General features: G+C 43.9%; 2 protein-coding genes across 4 annotated transcripts; one reads left to right on the forward strand and one right to left on the reverse strand.

The window, feature by feature from the left end:
• Positions 1 to 464: 464 nt before the first annotated feature.
• On the forward strand, positions 465 to 13,372 carry LOC136529673 (uncharacterized). 2 transcript variants are annotated; one of them, XR_010777389.1, is made up of 13 exons: positions 465 to 1,151; positions 3,618 to 3,767; positions 3,873 to 4,085; positions 4,162 to 4,251; positions 4,402 to 4,518; positions 4,995 to 5,264; positions 5,355 to 5,511; positions 5,872 to 5,949; positions 6,602 to 6,702; positions 7,133 to 7,303; positions 8,482 to 8,559; positions 9,335 to 9,409; positions 11,938 to 12,000. XR_010777389.1 is itself a non-coding variant. In XM_066522751.1 (13 exons), the coding sequence occupies exons 1-13, from the start codon at positions 720 to 722 to the stop codon at positions 13,178 to 13,180; spliced, it is 2,286 nt and encodes a 761-aa protein (XP_066378848.1). In that variant the 5' UTR covers positions 490 to 719; the 3' UTR covers positions 13,181 to 13,372. The 2 variants fall into 2 exon arrangements, 1 of the variants encoding a protein (XP_066378848.1); XM_066522751.1 differs by lacking the exon at positions 8,482 to 8,559 and adding an exon at positions 12,845 to 13,372 and having other exon boundaries at positions 490 to 1,151; positions 11,938 to 12,033.
• A 127-nt stretch (positions 13,373 to 13,499) lies between these two features.
• LOC136529686 (protein LAZ1 homolog 2-like) lies at positions 13,500 to 16,349 on the reverse strand. 2 transcript variants are annotated; one of them, XM_066522768.1, is made up of 8 exons: positions 15,771 to 16,349; positions 15,563 to 15,619; positions 15,209 to 15,317; positions 14,866 to 15,050; positions 14,691 to 14,779; positions 14,203 to 14,471; positions 13,901 to 14,121; positions 13,500 to 13,808 (listed from the first exon to the last, which is right to left on the reverse strand). In XM_066522768.1, the coding sequence occupies exons 1-8, from the start codon at positions 16,197 to 16,199 to the stop codon at positions 13,506 to 13,508; spliced, it is 1,662 nt and encodes a 553-aa protein (XP_066378865.1). In that variant the 5' UTR covers positions 16,200 to 16,349; the 3' UTR covers positions 13,500 to 13,505. The 2 variants fall into 2 exon arrangements, with proteins under 2 accessions (XP_066378865.1, XP_066378861.1); XM_066522764.1 differs by lacking the exon at positions 13,500 to 13,808 and having other exon boundaries at positions 13,939 to 14,147; positions 14,222 to 14,779.
• Positions 16,350 to 19,959: the final 3,610 nt, after the last annotated feature.

Genomic DNA, 19,959 nt, shown 5'->3' on the forward strand with positions numbered 1-19,959 from the left:
AGATTTTGGACGAAGATCAGCGCTAGTTGTCCCTGCAAGCGCAAGAAGTCACCGCAGAAGAGAACCGAGCAGAGCTCGGGTGGCTAGCTCTGCCGGTGTGCAGGCAGCCGGCGCGAGTTCGATTCTCAGGAATCGCACTCGTGTTTCTCATCGGGATTTATCCCTAAATAAATTATGTTGCCTCTCGTGTGGGTCTACAAAGGGAATGCGACGCGTCTCGTCGTCTACAGGTCTATGGACCCGGTGATCTCAAGAAGGACGCGTTTCAGTGATCTGAGTATAGTTGTAGGTTTGCTTGTGTACGTGTGGTGTGCGTGTGTAGGGTTGGTGTGTGTCTGTACATGAGCAGATACTACAGTTCTACCCAGGGGAAAAAAAAGTCACCGCAGAAACTGTGGAGACGGACGACGTCCTCATCGCGCGTGGACCACGCCCATGGTCCATCGCCATGCCCAGCTGGTAACCTCACCGCCGGCCCTGGTGCTCGCACCAGGCCACCACGCTGGCCGCTGCCGGAGGGCGGGCCTCGTCTCGTCTTCCTTCCCACAACCCCTCCCACTTAAACCACGCCAAAAACCAGCTCGCGATTCCGCGCTCCTCCCACTGACCCCCCCACGACCCCGCGCCATTCCCACCACCGCCCTCTCGCTCTCCTGCCTCCCACCCACTACCACTCCCCATCCGCCTGCCGCCGCGCCACTTCCGGGCAGCAGCTTCGCATGGACGAGGCCTTCGCGCGCGCGGTGGAGGACGGGCTCAAGCTCACCAAGCGCCTCGTGCTGCCCAACGGGGGCGGGCTGCCCGCGCCGCGCCCGCACCTGGCGATGGAGCGCGGGGACAACGACCCCGCCGCCGCCGCGCTGCTGCGGCAGCAGCTCATGCCCGCGGCGCCCATGGCGTACGCGGTCGTCGTCGACCCGGGCGCCGTCGACAGCCCCGACGTGCCCAGCTACCAGCCCCACGTGTACGGCCGCCTCGACCCGCCCGCGCTCATCCCGCTCCAGATGCGGGAGGTCGACCTCCGCGTCGACTGCGCCGCCGCGGCCGGGTGCGCCACAGCCGAGGTCGCCCTGCGCGTGCGCTGGTGGCTGCACTGCATCACGCGCAGCCGCGCGTGCCACTGCCGCATCGTCGTGCCCATGGGTCACCAGGTCCAGCATCCCCGCACTCGATCCTTTCCTTGCTCTTTGCGTTTCTGATCGATTCGTTTTTCCCCCCGCCCTTTATCATCGATTGTTGCTACTGTTCTGCTAGATTTGGATATGGTTAGGCGTTGGAATGATTAGCATTCACTTGCATCCACCGGCGGTTTGATTCCTGTTAGGTGGATGGGCCCCCGATTTGCTGTCGCTTTCGACTGTGCTCTCCGGATCACGCAAATCAGGACCTAACCTTGTGCCATTATGTCTTTACTCCTGACCTACATTGGCCTGGATCATGGCTGCCATTGGGGCCATCGCCCTGTCTCTTTCTGTTGCCAGTGGATTCCAGCATGGTTTTGGCACAAAGCAAGACAAATTCCTTGCTTTCCCTGCTACAAGAAAGTAGCATCGGATTGAACTTGCTGAGGGATAGCTTTCTTTGTGCACTTGTCGAACAAAGACTTCCACTACTGGATTCTTTTGTGCTCGTCGTTGTTGTACAGTATTTGGAGAATTGCTTCACTGGAACCCATAATTCTGCCCCCCCCCCCCCCCCCCCCCCCCCCCCCAAAAAAAAAAAAAGCACGCCTTCAACTGTAATTCTGAGAGACAGAAGTAGTTTGGACTACTTTTTATTTGGATCAGGAGCTTTGCTTTCTCCAGGAGAATTACTAAAACATGTTCAGTTTATGACTGTATGATATAAATTTCTCCTGCATTCTGGTGTTGGTTGACAACCACTTTAGAGAAGGCTTGTTTCATGGAACTTGGGAACTGTGCATGAGGAAGTTCCATTTCTTTCATTTTTGACTTTTGAGTGCTGTTCTGAGAGACAGAAGTAGTGCTGTTCCTTGTGCTCTTTCAGATGTTTTGACTTTTGAGTTTAGGAAGAATTCCATTTTTGCCCTCGAACTAGCATGAGAGTCCGATTTTTGGCCCCTGAACTCATATACCAGACAACTTCGGCCCTTCAACTATTCAAACAGGGCGTTTTTTACCCTTCAGCTGTTTTGAAGCTAGGAGTAGTTTTTGCTGACATGGCAGTGGTTTTGCCACGTAGGATGTGTAGGATGTGTTTTAAATAATGCATATCAGTCCAATTACCAGATTGAAAAAATGAGACCCCAATTTAATGGCTAAAGTTGTCTGTCATTTGGGTTGGGGCCCCAAAATCATACTCTCATGACCTAAGTTGCACGGATACGGATACGCGTATCGGTATCGGAAGGATACGGATACGCGGATACGACAATTTCCTAAGAAACCCGATACGCGGATACGTTTTACTATTTTTTTTAATAAATAGATAACAATGCATATGAAATTGCAAAATAGATGTTCAAGTTCAACATAGAGACATTTAAGGTCTATTACACTCAGAATAACATAGAGACATTTAAGGCCTAATGGGGCAGGGCGCACTGGCTCAGCCGCTCAGCCCTAAATTGGATTGGGGATTGGGGAGGAAGAGGAAGTGAGCCGGTGAGGAACTCACCTAAGCAGGGGGCTCCTTGTCGCCGGCGAGGGCGAGGGCGGAGGCTGGTCGCCCGCTCGGACCGTCTTCTCCTGGAATGCGCTCGTCGGGGCGTACTCGTCCTGGAGCGCCGGCGAGGCCTTGCGGGTCCTGGAGCGCCGGCGAGGCCTTGCGGGTCCTGGAGCGTCGGCGAGGCGTCAGCGGCCCCAGGATCGGCGCCCGACGGGGGCGAGCTGGAGACGGCGCCCCACGAACGTGCTCGCGTCCGTCCTCAAGCCGTGTGTGGCGGAAGGGGACGGGCTCTGCGGGGGCGAGCTGCACGGGCTGGCGGTGAGGGCGGAGGATGGTCGCCGGAGAGGTCGGAGGCGGACTGGCGGCTGCGTGAGGCGGAGGCAGAGGCGGCTGCGCGTGGGAGAGACTGGGAGGCGGAGGTAGATGCGGGCAGGCAGCTGCGCGTGGGGAGGCGGATGTCTGCGTGAGGCCGAGGCAGAGGTGACCTATTGGGCCGTCTGGGCCGTATCGGCTGGGCCGAAACGTATCCATTCGTCAGTTTCCGGCCCAACTAAAATGAGATACGCGGATACGTCGCGGATACGTATCCGGGCCGTATCCCAGGCGTATCCGTATCGGATACGTATCCGATACGGGATACGACCCTTCCCTGGCGTATCCGTGCTTCTGAGCTCATGACCATTCAAGGGCCACATATGAAATTCTTCCTTTAATTTAACAACTCCTTTTCTTTGCAAGTTAAATTTTGTAGCTTGATGATACCGACCATAAGAGAATTAATGTCATTTATGTACCCATCAGTGTGCATATCGTAGGGATTCTTTAATTTTGAGAAATGCACATGCCATGACTGTAAGCACTTAATAACTAAGAAAAGATATATGTGCTACTGTATTTTTATTGGCATTAATTTTCAATGCTTATATTATCTGAAATAATTCTAGTGTGATTTTCTTCTGGCATCAATCTAAGAAAAATTTCACTAATAGGGTTCAATTCTAGGCGCTGAGGTTACTGTTGGGAAAAGATCATACAATACTCATGTAATTGATATAGAGGATAACTGTGCAGTGAAGATTGAAATCCCCGAGAGTGGGGGCCTTTTAAAACAGGAACTATTTTCCTTAACAATACCACAGGTATTTGCTACATACTTCTCCAATCGTTGCCAACTACTATCCTGTGAAGCTTCAAGCTTCTATTAGCCACATTGGTTTTTGTTGATTAGTTTCCTTTGTGTCTAGGTTGGAGGTGGAGAAGATATATTTGCCACAATCAGATGGTCACAGAAGTTGCTATATGACAACAGACAGTTTTCTGTTGAAGTACCTTTTCGTTTCCCGCAGTATGTGAACCCTTTGCCAAAGGTTTTCATGAAAAAGGAGAAAATACAGTTGACTGTGAATAGTGGTGTTAGTAAAGAGGTTTTGTTGCAGGGAACAAGCCATCCCTTGAAGGTAATCAAGTATTTACTGCTTTTGCTTTGCAAGTTGCAACATATAATTACCGCTCAATCTTCTGCTGTGGTTTCAGGAAAAAAGTAGGCAAGGTGGGAAATTGTCTTTCCTGCACGAAGCAGTTGTTGAGAATTGGTCAACCAAAGATTTTACCTTTGCATATACTGTGAGTTATCCGATGCCTTCTCTGAGTTACCTGTACCTGTTTGATATTTTCATTTATGCCTGTTCAATTCTTCTAATCTTACTTCATACTTTCAGTGGAGATGAGAATGCACTCATTTGCCCAACTTTTATTTTGTCATCATGTTTATAGGTTTATTCTGGTGATTTGTCTGGTGGAGTTCTTGTGCAGCCCTCAACATTGCGTGACTATGATGACAGAAATATGTTCTGCCTTTTTCTTTTACCTGGAAATAACGAGAATAGAAAGGTAGTTCCTCTTGCTTGGGTGTCATCATGTTGTCTCGACATCTTGAATAAAACACTTGTTAGTGGATACAATCTGATGGTTACAAATGGTTGGTTATGTTTTCGTTGAGGTGAAAATCAGGAGGTAAATCTGTAAAAGGCTGTAGTAAGCTGAATGGGAAATTATTATTATTTTTTAAATTGCAAATAACTCTAAATTTCTGGTGCTGTTAATTTATGTTGTTTCTCAGACATTTATATCTTTTTAATGTTAACATGAAATCTTTTATTTCTCGGCCATTATTGAAGATATAGTGACTCTATTTAATGGTACGAACAATATTGGTTTGACATGAAAATAATATATAGTGGCTCTATTTAATGGTATGAACAATATTGATTTGACATGAAAATAATATTTATTTCGTGACCCCTTTTTATATTCGTAAAAGTCCCCCCTTTATGGTAATTTATTATCTCATTTGAGTAATCTGATAGGTCTTTAGAAAGGCTGTTGTTTATATCATTGATACAAGTGGAAGCATGCAAGGAAAGCCTCTTGAGAGTGTTAAGAATGCCATGTCCACTACTCTCTCTGATCTTATGCAAGGAGATTACTTCAACATAATAACATTTAACGATGAGCTTCACTCATTCTCATCACGTTTGGAGCAAGTAAATGAAAGAACAATCGGAAATGCTATTGAATGGATGAACCTAAACTTTGTCGCTCATGGTGGCACTGACATCATGCATCCTTTGAGTGAGGTACGTATGAAGACAATAACAAGTTAATGTTTGTCATATGTTCAATGTCACCATTGTTGTTCATGTTTTCCCTCTTTTCTTGGTTACAAGGCAATGGCTTTGCTGTCAAGTTCTCATGATGTCCTTCCACAAATCTATTTTGTTACTGATGGGTCGGTTGATGATGAACGGAATATCTGCCATACTTTGAAAACTCAGCTTATTAAAAGTGGATCTAAGTCTCCTCGAATTTCTACTTTTGGGCTAGGTAATATCTTGTACCATAACTGGTTGTGTATTGCACCACTGATCCAACTACTCTACTAAAAAATCATATCAAGCTAGACCATGTAGGCAAATTCTCTGTTGTTTTTCTAGAGTCATGTATGCATCCTTTAGTTCAACATCTTCCTATGGAGATATTTGCTTTATAATTTCTTTTGAACCACTCAACTTTGCTAAGGGTACTCCTTAAATTTTGTGAAAGAACTAAAGTGCAATAATATTGTTTCTTGTCGTATGTGGTATGTGGTGGGTATAAAATTTGATTTTCTTACATAGCACTGCTGATTTACTTGTCAGATAAATTTTCTAATTGTTTTCCATAATGCTGGAAACAACATATTAGGTTCATACTGCAACCATTATTTCTTGAGGATGTTGGCATCGATTGGTAAGGGTCACTATGGTGCTGCATTTGATACAGGTATGGACATGCTTCTCCCTTTTATCTCAGAAGCCAAATGTCTCCCCCCCCCCCTCCTTTTCCCCTGTTCTGCGCACAGTATCTTTTGATGGAATTCAAGTATTGCATTATGCTCTTATATTTTTAGTCCCAACTTGTAGATTTTCTTCTTTGACATTCCATGCTGTAGCTTGCCTAGATGAGCTCATGCCTTTTTAGTTACCCCGACCTGCTGATATAAGTAGAAAGCAACATGATGCATATCTCAGATATCATCTTGGTCTTCTAGATCATAAGTCAAACTTCATTCAATTGATCAAGAAAATTTGTTGCTCTTGCATAATCAAAAGTTAGCCTAATGCAAGTTGCCAGGACTAGAAGCCTTTTTTGTTGTTGCTACATGATCAAAAGTTAGGATTTTGCTACCGATAATATAATTTTTGTTTAATATGTTGCCAAAATCAGTATATATTCATATAATAGGCCTTCTGATATATTTTTTGTATTTCCATTGAGTCCAGCAACTATTAGTTCAAAACAGAAGGCATTATGGATTCTTATCGAGTAAAACTAATGAATATTAAATATGTTGACTGACATATATTATAAAGGGACTTGAGGAGGTTAATCAAATTTGTAAAACTGAACTTTATTCTGATTTTTTCCACCTCAGGATCAATTGAGAGTCGAATGCTTCAATGGTTCCAGAAAGCCTCAAGCACTACAGTGTCAAATGTTTCCATTGATGCCATAAAGCATATTCAAGATTTTGAAGTGAGTAATTTTTAGTGTACATTCACTGTTCTGTTGCTGCCTGTGAAAGAGCAACCCATGTAATTACCTTTTCTATTCTCCTGATGATAAGATTATATCTACTATACAGTGTGATACGGTCTCCTTTCAAAGTAGCTGTTCAACTACCTTGTGCACGCAACAAGAAACAAACTGTCCACATCAATTGATATATTGGGCCAGAACAGAGGACAAAGCTGGGTCTACTATTGAAACGATGAATCCCATAGATTATGCAACTATCTTAAAAGGAAGGATTACCTTGTAGATGCATGTAATTTTTAGGCCGTTGTCATTGCAATAAGAAAGTTGATTAAAGCCGAGTGAACTGTGCCAGTATCTTAAGCCATTAGTTTCCTTATCTGGTTATACAGCTATGTTTCTTACATTCAAGCTTTTCTTTTCCAATCAGGTGGATTCTGAATATATTCCAGACATTTCAGCAAAATATCCATTGTGTGTTTCTGGAAGGTACAATGGCAAGCTTCCGGAGACACTTATCACCAAGGGTCACTTGGCTGACATGAGTGAAATATCTATTGAATTGAAAGTCCAACATATAAAGGATATACCTCTTGATAAAGTAAGATACTCAATACTTCTTATGTAGTTATTTTCAGATGATTTTTTTTTTTTTACAATTACTCTGACCTGCTGATGTACACCATTCAATGAAATAGACAGTATAAGTATCAGAGTAACTTTGATGGTCAATTATTTTAAATTGCCGATACAGATACCTTGTACAAAATAAGAATGAAGTTTTCCTCTACCTTAAGGCTGAACTCTATTGGATTAATTTGAAGTGGCTTCTTGACCCCAAGAAACTTAAAACTTACAGTGTAACCAGATATATTGGAAGTGGCTTACCCATCTGTTTTATGCATCATTCTAATTGTCCAGTTAAAGATTGTGCAGTGTGAGCACTAGACAAGGTAGCCAAACAAAACATGTAAATGCAATTTGTTAATTTGACTTGACTTTGAACCATTTCCTCTCTTGGCACACTTAGACACACAACCAAAGTTCTACGGTTTGCATGATTATGACTATATTACTGGTGTACAAGGTCGTAGTACCAAATTGTTCTCCTATTTTGAATTGTTTTATGGGACAGATGCATATTGCCTTTGTCTCATTCAATTTGCACATATGCCACAGAATAAATGCATAATTGCAAATGTAGCACTGCAATTGCATGTAATTGACTACACTTCCATCATAACATGTGGCATTTGGGTAGAGTTTCTTTACTATGAGAAAGACTCAAATGCCCCATACCATGCATAGCTTGAATTTAGATCCAGCAAATTGTTCTGGCATTTTTCATCATGGGATGCATACAACCTTGTCCATTATTATAGAGTGAAGCTGCAATCTCAAATAAATACAATCACCCAGATGATGCTTAAAATATTAGCCACATTGCTTATTATTAAATTGCCAGTTATTCTTTGTAAATGAGTTCATGATAACGACCTCCAAAGCTTGGGATACCACTTGTATGTCCTCCAATGCCTGCACCTTTTGAAACAAAGCCCAATGTCTGAAGTAATAAACTCCCCTGAAGATGTTCGCATAAAATACATGTATGTCTTTTTATCAACAACAAATATCATTTCAACATAGCCATATAGAGCATAGAGCAGCTACCTGTAGATCATAGAGCATAGAGCAGCTACCTGAACCTAAAAATTCCTTTCTTTTGCTCGTGTCCCACACCCAAAAGGCAATCCACCAACATGTGCACAATACTTGCAGGTGGACTTGTACCTAGAGCAATCTGGAGTTCTGGAAAATGCGCCAAACTGATGTAGCAAAATGGCAACTGAAGAAAAGGTAGTGAATAGTTTCTTTGTGGTTGCAAAAGCAACACCCTCGCTTTCCATTTCAACACTTCTGACCACATTCGTGCAAACTGGACCTGTGGCACAGCAGAGCTCAAACATGGCCTGTTTATTTCAGTGATGTACTTATCCATTTTTGGTAGGAAAAATTAGGCAATTCTTTTAGAGTTGAAGGCAATGCCAAAAACCTTCAAATAGTTTACGTCATCATGGATGGAAAGATCACTGACCACCCAACTCAAAGCCATTCCAGACAGTCCAGCAAATCAAAACACCAAACAGCCGGTAACTATACTAAACCAGGAACCAAAATACTAGCAGTCACAACCCCAAACTACCCTCACAGCAGATTAACCGAACGGGTGAATACCGCTTTGTCTTGCAGTTGCAGCCCCATCTGTTATGAAGGCAATCGCTCCAATAATATGCTGAATACTGTTGATGTTTTAATTGCTGAAGCCTGTAGTCATGAAAGTATCTGCATATCCTTGATCAAAAAAGGATTCAATAGTCACTAGCCACTTCAATTTTTGCTAAATCCCTCACTGTGTCACTGACAATTTTGATTTGAGACAGAAGTTAGAGCCACAGTGGATGGCATATCCATCCTCCCTTGAAATATTGTTTGCAGTGGCCTATAAGAAATTAATTATTCCTTGAACTAAACAAGTACTCTTGGTCTACTTACGTTTATTTTTTTTCTAGTCTACCCCAACTTGTTTGGGACTAAAAGGCTGTGTTGTTGTATTTGTTGATTCCGATCTCAGGTATTGGCAAAGCAACAGATGGATCTTCTCACAGCAAAAGCATGGCTTATGGAGAATAAAGAGCTCGAGCGAAAGGTAATTTAATCCATTAAAGGCTAATTCTTATCTGTCTGTCGTGTCACTTTGTATGATAGGTTTGTTCTTTAATGAAATTATACACACCTTTTTCTCGAACATGCAAGAGAGCTGTGTGCATCAGAAATGATACACAGCTGTCCTGCATATTAGAGAAAAAATATGCTAGATTCACATCAGCTAGTGGCTGAACACTGAAGGTCCTTAAATGAACACAGCAACCAAGATGCTGAAGTTTTAGTATGACTGTTGGTGCTCGATTTAGGGCCGTGTTTAATGTCTATATTAAAAATAAATTCTTAAACTGTGAAAGAATCGGCAAAATCACGAGATGGATAACTCAATTTGTTAAGAGTTAAATGCGCCGTAGGTCCATTAACTTTTGGTGGTGTCATCTAGGTCCATCAACTTTCCAACTGCATTTTTTAGTTCATTAACTTTTGGTGTTGTGTCATCCAGGTCCATCAACTTTCAAACTGTATTTTTTGGTCCATTAACTTTTGGTGGTGTGTCATCCAGGTCCATCAACTTTTAAATTGCATTTTTTGGTCCCCAAACTTTTTAACTGGTTCACCGTAGGTCCATACCCCTTCGTTTAGCGAATAGATCTGACATGGCACGCCAAAAAAGCAGCCACCGTGGAGTACAGGATGAGATCACCATCTGGAGATAATCTTCAATACGAAGAACCTGATGGGATCACCATCTAGGGTTTATCGAGCGGCGGCTCGACGGGGAATAAACTCCACAATAAAATCCAGTCTAATCTACCTTGTACAAGGCCAAAGGCCACAGGTATAGGCACACAAGCCATCTGACCCAAATAAAACTCGGACTCCACCAGCCCAACTAGGACCAATTGACCCTGAGTCCCTGATTCGGCTAACATGCATGGCACGTCCAAACGCAGCCACCAATTTGATTCACGTACACAGGTGCACGTAGGCACTAAAAGCTAGATGCTAGATAAAAGATCGTGTATCACAACTGGATAGGAAACTAATGCATAGAAATAATAAAATACTACGGCAAGGATGCTAATCACGTTGGGAAAATTCCATTGATGATCTCCACCTCTTTAGAATTAGTACTGATGTATTTTGTTGGCTTTATTTTGTCCTCCTTTCCATGCAATAATAAGGTACCTCTATAAAATATCTTTGATAACAGTCCAACAGTTGTAAATTTCTTCATGTCCACAATATATTTATCCTTAAAAATAATAGTTCTAAATTTAGGACCAGAGGATATTAAAGAATTACTAGTTGCTACATTTGAATTATTGCTAGACAAGTCTCTATGAACATCTTGAGGAGCTATGGACTCAACACCTACTCCACGGTGGCTGCTTATTTGGCGTGCCATGTTAGATCTATTCGCTAAACGAAGGGGTATGGACCTACGGTGAACCAGTTAAAAAGTTTAGGGACACAAAAATGCAATTTAAAAGTTGATGGACCTGGATGACACATCACCAAAAGTTAATGGACCTAAAAATGCAGTTTGAAAGTTGATGGACTTGGATGACACGCGACCAAAAGTTAATGGACAAAAAAAATGCAGTTTGAAAGTTAATGGACCTAGATGACACACCACCAAAAGTTAATGGACCTACGGTCCATTTAACTCATTTGTTAATTTACGAGTCATTAACAAAATTATCTCTTTTGGTGATGTTTTTGACAAGCCTCGCATTTACCTATGAAACAAGCTTATCGCATGGTAGAGCTAGGGTTCCTACCGGAGATGCTGCGGAGGTTGTAGGGATGGAAGAGGAGAGGACGAGGTCTGATCTCTCAGCGCCGGCGAGGAGCCGTGGCGACGAGAGGGCGGCGGCGGCTGCTGCTGCAGCCCTAGGCGTGCGTGTAGAGGACAGGGAGCAGGAGGCTCACGAGATGACCGGCGTCCAGTACGTTAGGCGCTGGCGCACAGGTGGCTAGGAGGCCGGCGCACAGGGGCTATGAGGCGCCTGGATTAGATGGGCTAATGGCCCAGTTATCTTTATTTGCTATCTCCCTCAATAGGATATTTAAAATCCTATTTTAAGAAATAAATATTCTATCGAGGGAGATAGCAAATAAAGATAACTAGGCCATTAGCCCATCTAATCCAGGCGCCTCATAGCCCCTGTGCGCCGGCGCCTAACGTACTGAACGCCAGTCATAACATTGCATGTGACACTGGAAGAAAGAATTGTCTCAAATTGCGCTCATAGTTTTATACATTGCTTTCTTTTCTGCCATTGCCTTTTGTAAGGTATTACTAGTACTGAACTACTGATCCTTTGTGATAGTAGTCCTTGCAATCAAGTATCGTGATGTTGCAACTTTATCACTACTGTATCGTTTAGCTGTTTTCTATTTTTTCTCTTGTCAAGAGTGAAATAACCACCACTGCATTACAACTAGAACCATTATACATCGTGGCTACTTTCTGCCAACATTTAGGGTTTCTGCAGTCTATTTCTGTGCACATAATAACAATAGTTTTTTTTTATAACACTATATCCTCTCTGCTCTAACTTACAGGTTGTGAAATTAAGCATACAAAATAGCCTTCCTTCTGAGTACACACGCATGGTACTACTTCAAACCAGCTTGGACAAAATAGATCCAGCACAACAGGTCGATTTTTTTTCCCAACAAAGCTTATATTTCTATAATAACTAAATTTTGGTTTAACGTCAATCCAAGTTAACGAAGACTGTAAACTATAAGATCAGAGCAACAGGGCCATACAGAAGGCAACACATCTTTGAATATTCATGTTCTTTTTTGTTTCTTCAACATTTTCATTGGTCCATTTGGAAATATGGACTTTAATATCTTACATGAAAGTACATTCTCCCAAGAGTTTCAGAGACAACTTTTACACCGAGACTCAAAGCACACTGCTTGCACCAATATATGATGGTTTACGCTAGCCAAAATATGTATTTAATGTTGGCCCCTGGGATCCCTGCACAGGTAAGCAATTAGCTTACCAGCACACCCACACACTCACTTTGGCTAGAGGTAGAAGAAGAGGTGAGCATAGCACACACACACTGCTCGGGCTGCAACAGCAGCTCTGAAACTCTGAATGTGGCAACTGAGCTGCCCTTTTCCATTTGCATTGAGGTAGTATATATACAACTAGATGTGCCTCTACCAGGTACACTGAGGTATGGCTGAGTACAGCCCCAACTACTCCTAGTGCTAGCAGTACAATGCTTAGATCAGTCCACTACCAAGACATGGCTGATATATTAGCTACCAACTAATGTACTAAAGGTGACCTATTGCCATACTGCTACAGCAGCAGAGACTGGACAGCCGAGCTGACCAGCTTGATCTCCTAATCTGCAGCAGAGAGATTTGGGAGCAGCAGATTATGTCTTACATTTAAACTAGAAAGCCGCCACAATCTGTGACTAATATTGCTGTATTTGATCAGGCGAAGAATAAACCAACAAAACAAAGCAGCCCAGATGAGCTACCAGCGATGCCGCTTGGTGGCCTAGCACTCGGATTTGGTGATGTTGCGGCAACAAGGGAGAACCTGACAACAGGATTCGGAGACATGAAAGCGCCGGAGAAGTTTGTGATATTCGAGAAGGCCGTTGGCTGCTGCAGCCGCGTGGCGGATTGCTGCTGCTGCATGTGCTTCATCAAGGCGTGCAGCAAGATGAACGACCAGTGCGCCATTGTCATGGCGCAGGCCTGCGCTGCCCTCGCGTGTCTGGGATGCTTCGAATGCTGCTCAGAGCTGTGCTGCGGCGGGCCGAACTGAGGGCACATGAGCAAGTTTGTGAGATTCTGTTGTATATATAGTAATGTAAATGTAAATACTTCCATTAATTAATGTATAGAATAGGCATCACGTGTTTATCGAACTTGACTCGATCAAGAAAAAGCATCTGTCTTCCGTATGTACATCTTTCAAGAATGAACTATATACAAGTTGTATGCAACGTCGATATAATTCTAATCACTGTATTAGGAGACAGAGGATGGTTTAATCCCAGAACAGATGGGGAAGAGCACATAAACTATGTACACGTTTTCTTTCCACTTTCGTTAGCTTTATGGAATTCTTCAGATGCTTTGGGTGAGCACTACACTTCATCGTCCTTCTCTGTTCTTTTGATTTCCACATCAGTCTCAACCACGGCAGTTTCACCTTCCTTGCCACTATCTTTCACCTTCTGTTCGACTTCAACCTCTGCGTTGACTGCAACAGGTTTGCCATCCACAACATTCTCAGTGATGTGCTCCACATCAACTTCAGGTTCTTTCTTGTCCCCTGGCTTCAGCGAGATATGATGGAACTTCTCCTGAATCTTCCCAACTCCTTTCTCGACACCTTTCTCCACAGGTCCAATCGCTTGCAAGATTGTAAGGGCAACATCCTTGACAACCTGAAGAAGTAGCCAGTAGTATAATTATGTTAAACATGAAGAATTCTGAATTAAGGTGCCGAGCTATTGAAACTCAGAAGCCATCAGTTTACATGTTGGCCGCCAACGAGGACAACATCCTGCACGCTCTCCTTGATGCTTGTCCCTGGAGCTTCAACATGGGTCTCCTGCTGCTCAATGGTAGTTGGTGTACTGCTTGTATCATCGTTGACATCTAACTTTGCCTCCATTTTACTTTCCTCACATGTGACTTCCCCATGATCAAGTACAGGGATGCGCTGGTATGGCTCCACAGTGAAGACATAGGCGTGTGCTGTAGCTGTGATAGCCGATAGCCATCTACCAGAAAGGGATTAGAGTTTTACCCTCAAGCAACGAGGAAAAGATGGTCCACCAGGAGGTGACAAGATTACCTCAATGCAAATGAGGAAGTCCTGTAGTGCATTCTGCACTTTTCCCTCTTTGGGCAGGAGTCCAGTTTGGCAAATGATTGCAATACCAACTCCTTGCCACCAAGTGGCAAATACAATGGCCTTAAAGCTTATGAACTTGGCTAGTGGCCTTATTGCCTGTAGTTTTTCATGTGTTGCATTGTAAAATTTTACAAGACAATACAACGCCCATGTCTGGCTGAAATTTATGACAACTGCAATATAAGGATATCTGCATATAAAAGCATGACATGTTAGAAAACAACATAACAGCGAAACATAACTATTTGCACACAAAAAGAAGGAAAATACTGAAGAGTTCCTTTTTTGTTTAGTAGAAGATAGAAAGAAATTTATGAATCTGATGCAATAAAAAAAACTATATTTGGGTCTCCTCAAGCTCAGCTGTTTTACTAATTTCGATAACCAAAAAAGTGAAAAAGACAGATACCCGTAATTCCACTTGAATTCACCATCTCCATAGGCTCCAAAAAGCTCCAAGATCAACGCCAATAAAGCACATAGTGTCTTCAGAATCATCTGCAATTTTGTCAAACAAAGTTATGGCATGTCATTATCTGCCAGTGTCAGTTGAGGGAACATTTTCTCATTATAAAATAGCTCACATATTGCACAAGACCGAATTTTATAATCGTGTACAAGTTCTCTCCCAGAGCATTAGGGTCACAAAAGAAATTGTACACTCTGCTTCGGTTATGAGCTTGTGTCTTGTCTTGACTCTCTAGCAGCTGCTCGCTCAGCTCGTCCCCTTTTCTGTTCTCAAGCAAATGGAACACTTGTCTTTCCCCACCTGAAGTGTAATGTAACAACAAATGAGTGCAACGAATAATTCAGAGAGGGACTTTGTGGCAGCACAAATATGTAGCTGCTCATCACAAGATCACAATGAGTCCTCTAGAGAACGAAAAAGATCACAGCATGCTGATGCAGATTATTCTGCAGTATTACCAAGGCAAGCGACCAAGTATCGTCCAAAGGCATACAGAGCAAAGGCTTCATAACAATTCCGCAATATATCACAAGCCAGAGAGAGCTTTGAATTCCACAGTGAAATTATCTGAAAAGAATCAAAAACTGGAATGGGATATCAATTCATGTCAGTACAAAAACTGCAAAGGCATTACAAGGAAAAAGGAGATCCTAAATCAATTGATAACCACACGTCCACACCAGTACTTGAAGCCAGTTAGTGTTCGTGAAGCAGTGATGAACTACACTAATATCTTCTCAAGAACTACTACTACTTGCAATAGCACTTCTCTGCCTCGACTGGGCATCAGAACAAGCGGAGCTAGCGCTTACAGATTCAGAGGCATAAACAGGCACCATGAACAGCACAGCTATGATCCACTTCTGCTCCTGCAGGATTTCAGCAGCAGGAGAGTACAATTGTTTAGCACGGATAACAATTAACAACAAACAAGCCATAAACAACAGTTACACACCAGGGGGATCAGAACTTTTTCATGGAATGTAATGTGGCGTAAAACTAAAGACATCAGTTACTTACGGCTGGATCGTTGTAGGATCTGAGGTGCTGCAGGATGAGCCAGAGCGAGATGAGGAGCGCCACAAGCGCAAACGCGGCGCCAGTGAGCACCGCCGGGCCGTGGATGTTGCCGTACAACTCCCGGAAGCTAGAGAAGGATCCTCCGTCCGATGCCATCGCTTCATCCCACATCCAATCCGAGGCTCTCTGCACTCTGCAGCAACGACTTCTCTTGGCTGCAGCACAGACAGCACAGGGGAGGGGAAGGGACTCAAGGGAGGACCTGAGTGACACTCGCGGAAGAAGTTGTTGGAAAAGAAAAACAATCAGCTGCAGATCAAGTACTCCGCCGCGCGGCAAATGAACTGAATCCGCGACGAGCTGGAGTGCCCGTACCAAAAATAAAAAAGAATTCTTTCTGTAGAAGGAGATCGACGAACAACGCCGCATCCACGGAAGCTAGGGTATCTTTACCAACGGCTACGGGAAAAGAGGAACCAATCGGAGGTGGGGCGGAGACCCCCGGTCCACCCCCACTGCAGCTGCAGGGATGGAGGAGGACACGACGGCGGCGAGAAGGAAGGAGTGAAGGACGCCTGGCTCGGGATGGACACGTGCAGCACTCCGCGCGCGGGACAGTGGCCACGCCGGAAAAACGGTCGGATCGGATACGTCGAGAGCTGACCCATTCCGTTCCGCATCGTAATCGTAACTCTGCTGTTTTACGAAGGTTCAGTCCGCCTGCAAAGTATTAATGGCTCACTTAAGCCTCATTTGACATGGCTTATCCAAAATGGCTTCACCGGTGAAGTCAGAAAAACTGATTTTTCTCGGCTTCTAGTTTATTTTAACCCCGGCTTACAAAACGGCTTCACACTACAGTGTCTCGATTTACGTAAAATAGATGAAGCCGAAGCCGACATAAACCATGCTAAAGAGGCCCTTATAACTCTACTAGTGGTCTAGTACCAAGACAACCTGCTCCTCCTTTAGTCAATGACTTTAGGCCCGTTTGACTTCTGAATTGTTCAATGAAAATTATCAGAAAGCTTCTTGCTAACAGGTTACACGTTTACATCATGCGACTTGTGTTCATCAAAATTAATATGGTTTCATTAAATCAAGGACTATACAAGATTGCCTTGCTTGGCCTTTTGATTACCTTCACCTTTGTCATCACTCCATGAAAGAACTTGTCATTCTTAAGCTCGACTTTGAGAAGACATTTGACAAGGTTGAGCATGAGGCTATGATACAGATCATGTTGGCCAAAAGTTTTGGACCCATGTGGATCAGATGGATGAAAATGATTTTTTTGGATTCGACACATTTCTATTCTTCTCAATGGAACACTTGGAAAAACCTTTTATTGTAGAAGAGGAGTAAGACAAAGGGTCTCTTTCCGCTCCTTTTTGTTTTGGCTGCAGACCTCCTACAATAGGCAGACACCAGATTGATTTCCCAATTACCCAATATATAAACGATACTCTCATTATCATGAAAGCATGTGGAAGGGAGCTTTTTACTCTCAAAGCTTTACTCAACAACGTTGCTAAATCAATAGGCCTAAGAGTGAATTATGCAAAGTCAATGATGACCCCCATTTATGTTACTCCTGACAAATTAGAACTTCTCGCTGCTACGTTTGGATGTACCCCAAGGTAGCCTTTTACTTACCTAGGTCTCCCGCTAGGCTTAACAAAACCACAGGTGATTAATTTTCTACCCCTTGTTACAAAATGTGAACAAAGACTTGTCTCCACTTCAGTTTTTCTTTCTCAAGTTGGGCGTCTTTCAATGCAGTTTTCTGATCTCTACCGGCCTTTTATATGTGCACCTTTAAACTGAATGTCACTATAATTGAGCAAATTGATAAATACCATAAGCACTGTCTTTGGCGTGGGGTAGATATCAACAACAAAACTCCCCCAAAAGTAGTATGGTCAATGGTTTGCACTCCAAAGCCTGAAGGTGGTCTAGGTGTTCTAAATCTAAGAACACAAAATGAAGCCCTTCTGTTGAAGCACCTCCATAAGTTTTTCAACAAGGAAGATACCGCCTGGGTTGCTTTGATTTGGGAAAAGCATTACACCAACAACAAACTCCCCAGTCACATTCCGAAAAGACTCCTTTTGGTGGAGAGATATCTTGAGACTTTTAAACACTTATAAAGAGGCTGCCTCAATTATTGTTCGGAATGGTAGAAGTGGGAGGACCTCTCGAATGAGTTCTCAATCAATTTTATCCTGCATTGCACTCCTTTGCAAAGAATGATAAGGTTTCCATCTCCAAGGCAAAAAAAATCTAGATAGTCTACAGCTACTCTTCCATCTACCTTTGTCTGTCACAGCCTTTCCACAACTACAAATTTTGTCTCTAGATCTTCAAAATCTCCACCTTACACAGGATAATGACAAGTGGACCTATATTTGGGGTTCAACAAACTTGTCAGATGCCAAAGCATATAAAACTCTCTGTGGTCACTTATAACATACCAAGCTATAACACCTCTGGTGTTACGAGCTCGTTTAGCACTGATGTTATGACCTAATAAATAGATCTATAAATATAGTGAGTTAGTTACTTAAATGTGCTAATGAAAATCTTAACAAGAAAATAGGAGAAATAGTTTTAATTGTTTGGCACGAAAAGCAATTTCTGTAAACAAGAATAAAACATAACTTGTATTTAGTACTTAAATAAAAATTGAAGTACAAGTTTAGTAGATGGAAATACAACATTAACTTTTGGGAAATAGATGTTGTTAACTAGTGTTGTGGGAGCTCAATGATCAAATAGGAAATTAAGATAAGCATTTTCGTTAAGACGGCAAACATTTGAATTTATGTTTAAAATACCATTTTTGGCGAATCATATTGAGCGAATTAGTTAAATGGTGCTTATATATTTTGCTCCTACGGGTTAGTATTAGGTATGGACTATGGCATGAAGTATTTGTTGGTTGAGGTTAGCAAGGTTTAGATCTATTAAAAATTACGACGAAAGAGTTAATGGTTACTTAGTCCTAACTGAAAACCTTAAAGTTTCTAAGTATGAAGGGTGGTAGACAATGCTATTTTGGCATTTATTTTTTAACAAAAATATTTAAACACTAGTTGCAAGTTTTTGTATTGTTGATTGCATCAAAGTGAGTGCTTTATGATGGTATAGGTGTTGGTTTAGTCTTAACTGGGCTAGATTGGAAATTGGGCGCGCTTTAACATTCGTGCAGTGCACGATTCCGGCCGTTTGGCCTGGTGTGCACGGTCACCACATGCTTTGGCGTTCGCGAGCTACCTTGCTCGCCTTGTCATCGCGCTGCGCTGGCCGAACACCGTGCTCAACTTAGCCGTGTGCCCGAGCAAGGCCATGTCCTTAAATCACCTTGCCGTTTTTCTATTGAAAAATAAATAACGAAATACAATAGAAAATACACTTATAGGTATCCTTTACCAGCATGCATCGTGAGCCGTTCATTTCACCACGGCCTGCTCTGTCCTTGCGACCTTTCCGCCGTGGCCGCACACGCCGCGTCGCCCCTGCCCTGCTCTATCCTTGCGTCCACTGCCGAGGGGAGCACATGGCTTTGCTCCTGCCCGCGTCCTTGCCATGTTGCTTGTTTGCTGCCTCGTGCGCCGTTAAGCCAAGACCGAGCTGTTGTCCTCGCCACTGCTCTCTCTCACTCTCTCGGCCTCTCCCTCTGCTTGCCTCTGCCGAGCCGAGCGCACGCCATGGCCGCCGCAGCGAGCTGCTGCTCTCGCCCTCCCCGCTCTGAGTCTCCCTTTGCTGCTCGCAAACGCCATGGATGACATCGAAGCTTTGCCGGCTGCAGCCATGCCCGCTGTCGCCAGCCACCTCGCGCTAGGCTAGCTCCGTCTCCAGCCCCACACCCCCGCCGCTGCGCCGCCACCCGCGCACTGTAGCACCGCCGCAGTGACCGCCTCCGTGCCGCTCGTCCACTGCCGCCGTTCGCGGCCATGCCTCTGCGGGCTGTGGTCGGGCTTGCCGCGGCCACCGGCACCTGCAGCTAGGATCTCCTCTGCTCCTATTGCGCCTCCTCCGCCGACCCACGCCGCTGCCGGAAGCCGTCGTCACCGGCGCAGCCATCGCTGCCGCCGCCTGCTCCCGCGGCCAGCAGGCTGAGGGCCGCCTCGGGCCATGCTGCGAGTGCCTGCGGTCGCGCCTCGCAGCCGTGCAGCCCGACCGGTTC

This window comes from Miscanthus floridulus, chromosome 2, assembly GCF_019320115.1.
Source record: "Miscanthus floridulus cultivar M001 chromosome 2, ASM1932011v1, whole genome shotgun sequence".
In the NCBI taxonomy this organism is placed as follows: Eukaryota; Viridiplantae; Streptophyta; class Magnoliopsida; order Poales; family Poaceae; genus Miscanthus; species Miscanthus floridulus.

What these genes read in the sequence shown, in the direction of transcription:
- LOC136529686 (XM_066522768.1), bottom strand. Translation starts at nt 16,199, where the DNA reads ATGCGGCGTTGTTCGTCGATCTCCTTCTACAGAAAGAATTCTTTTTTA. An exon ending in ATACTTGGTCGCTTGCCTTG is followed by an intron (nt 15,051 to 15,208) that starts GTAATACTGCAG and finishes ATTACACTTCAG; the next exon opens with GTGGGGAAAGACAAGTGTTC. An exon ending in TCCTCGTTGGCGGCCAACAT is followed by an intron (nt 13,809 to 13,900) that starts GTAAACTGATGG and finishes CTACTTCTTCAG; the next exon opens with GTTGTCAAGGATGTTGCCCT.
- LOC136529673 (XM_066522751.1), top strand. Translation starts at nt 720, where the DNA reads ATGGACGAGGCCTTCGCGCGCGCGGTGGAGGACGGGCTCAAGCTCACC. An exon ending in TCGTGCCCATGGGTCACCAG is followed by an intron (nt 1,152 to 3,617) that starts GTCCAGCATCCC and finishes TTTCACTAATAG; the next exon opens with GGTTCAATTCTAGGCGCTGA. An exon ending in AATTTCTACTTTTGGGCTAG is followed by an intron (nt 5,512 to 5,871) that starts GTAATATCTTGT and finishes ACAACATATTAG; the next exon opens with GTTCATACTGCAACCATTAT.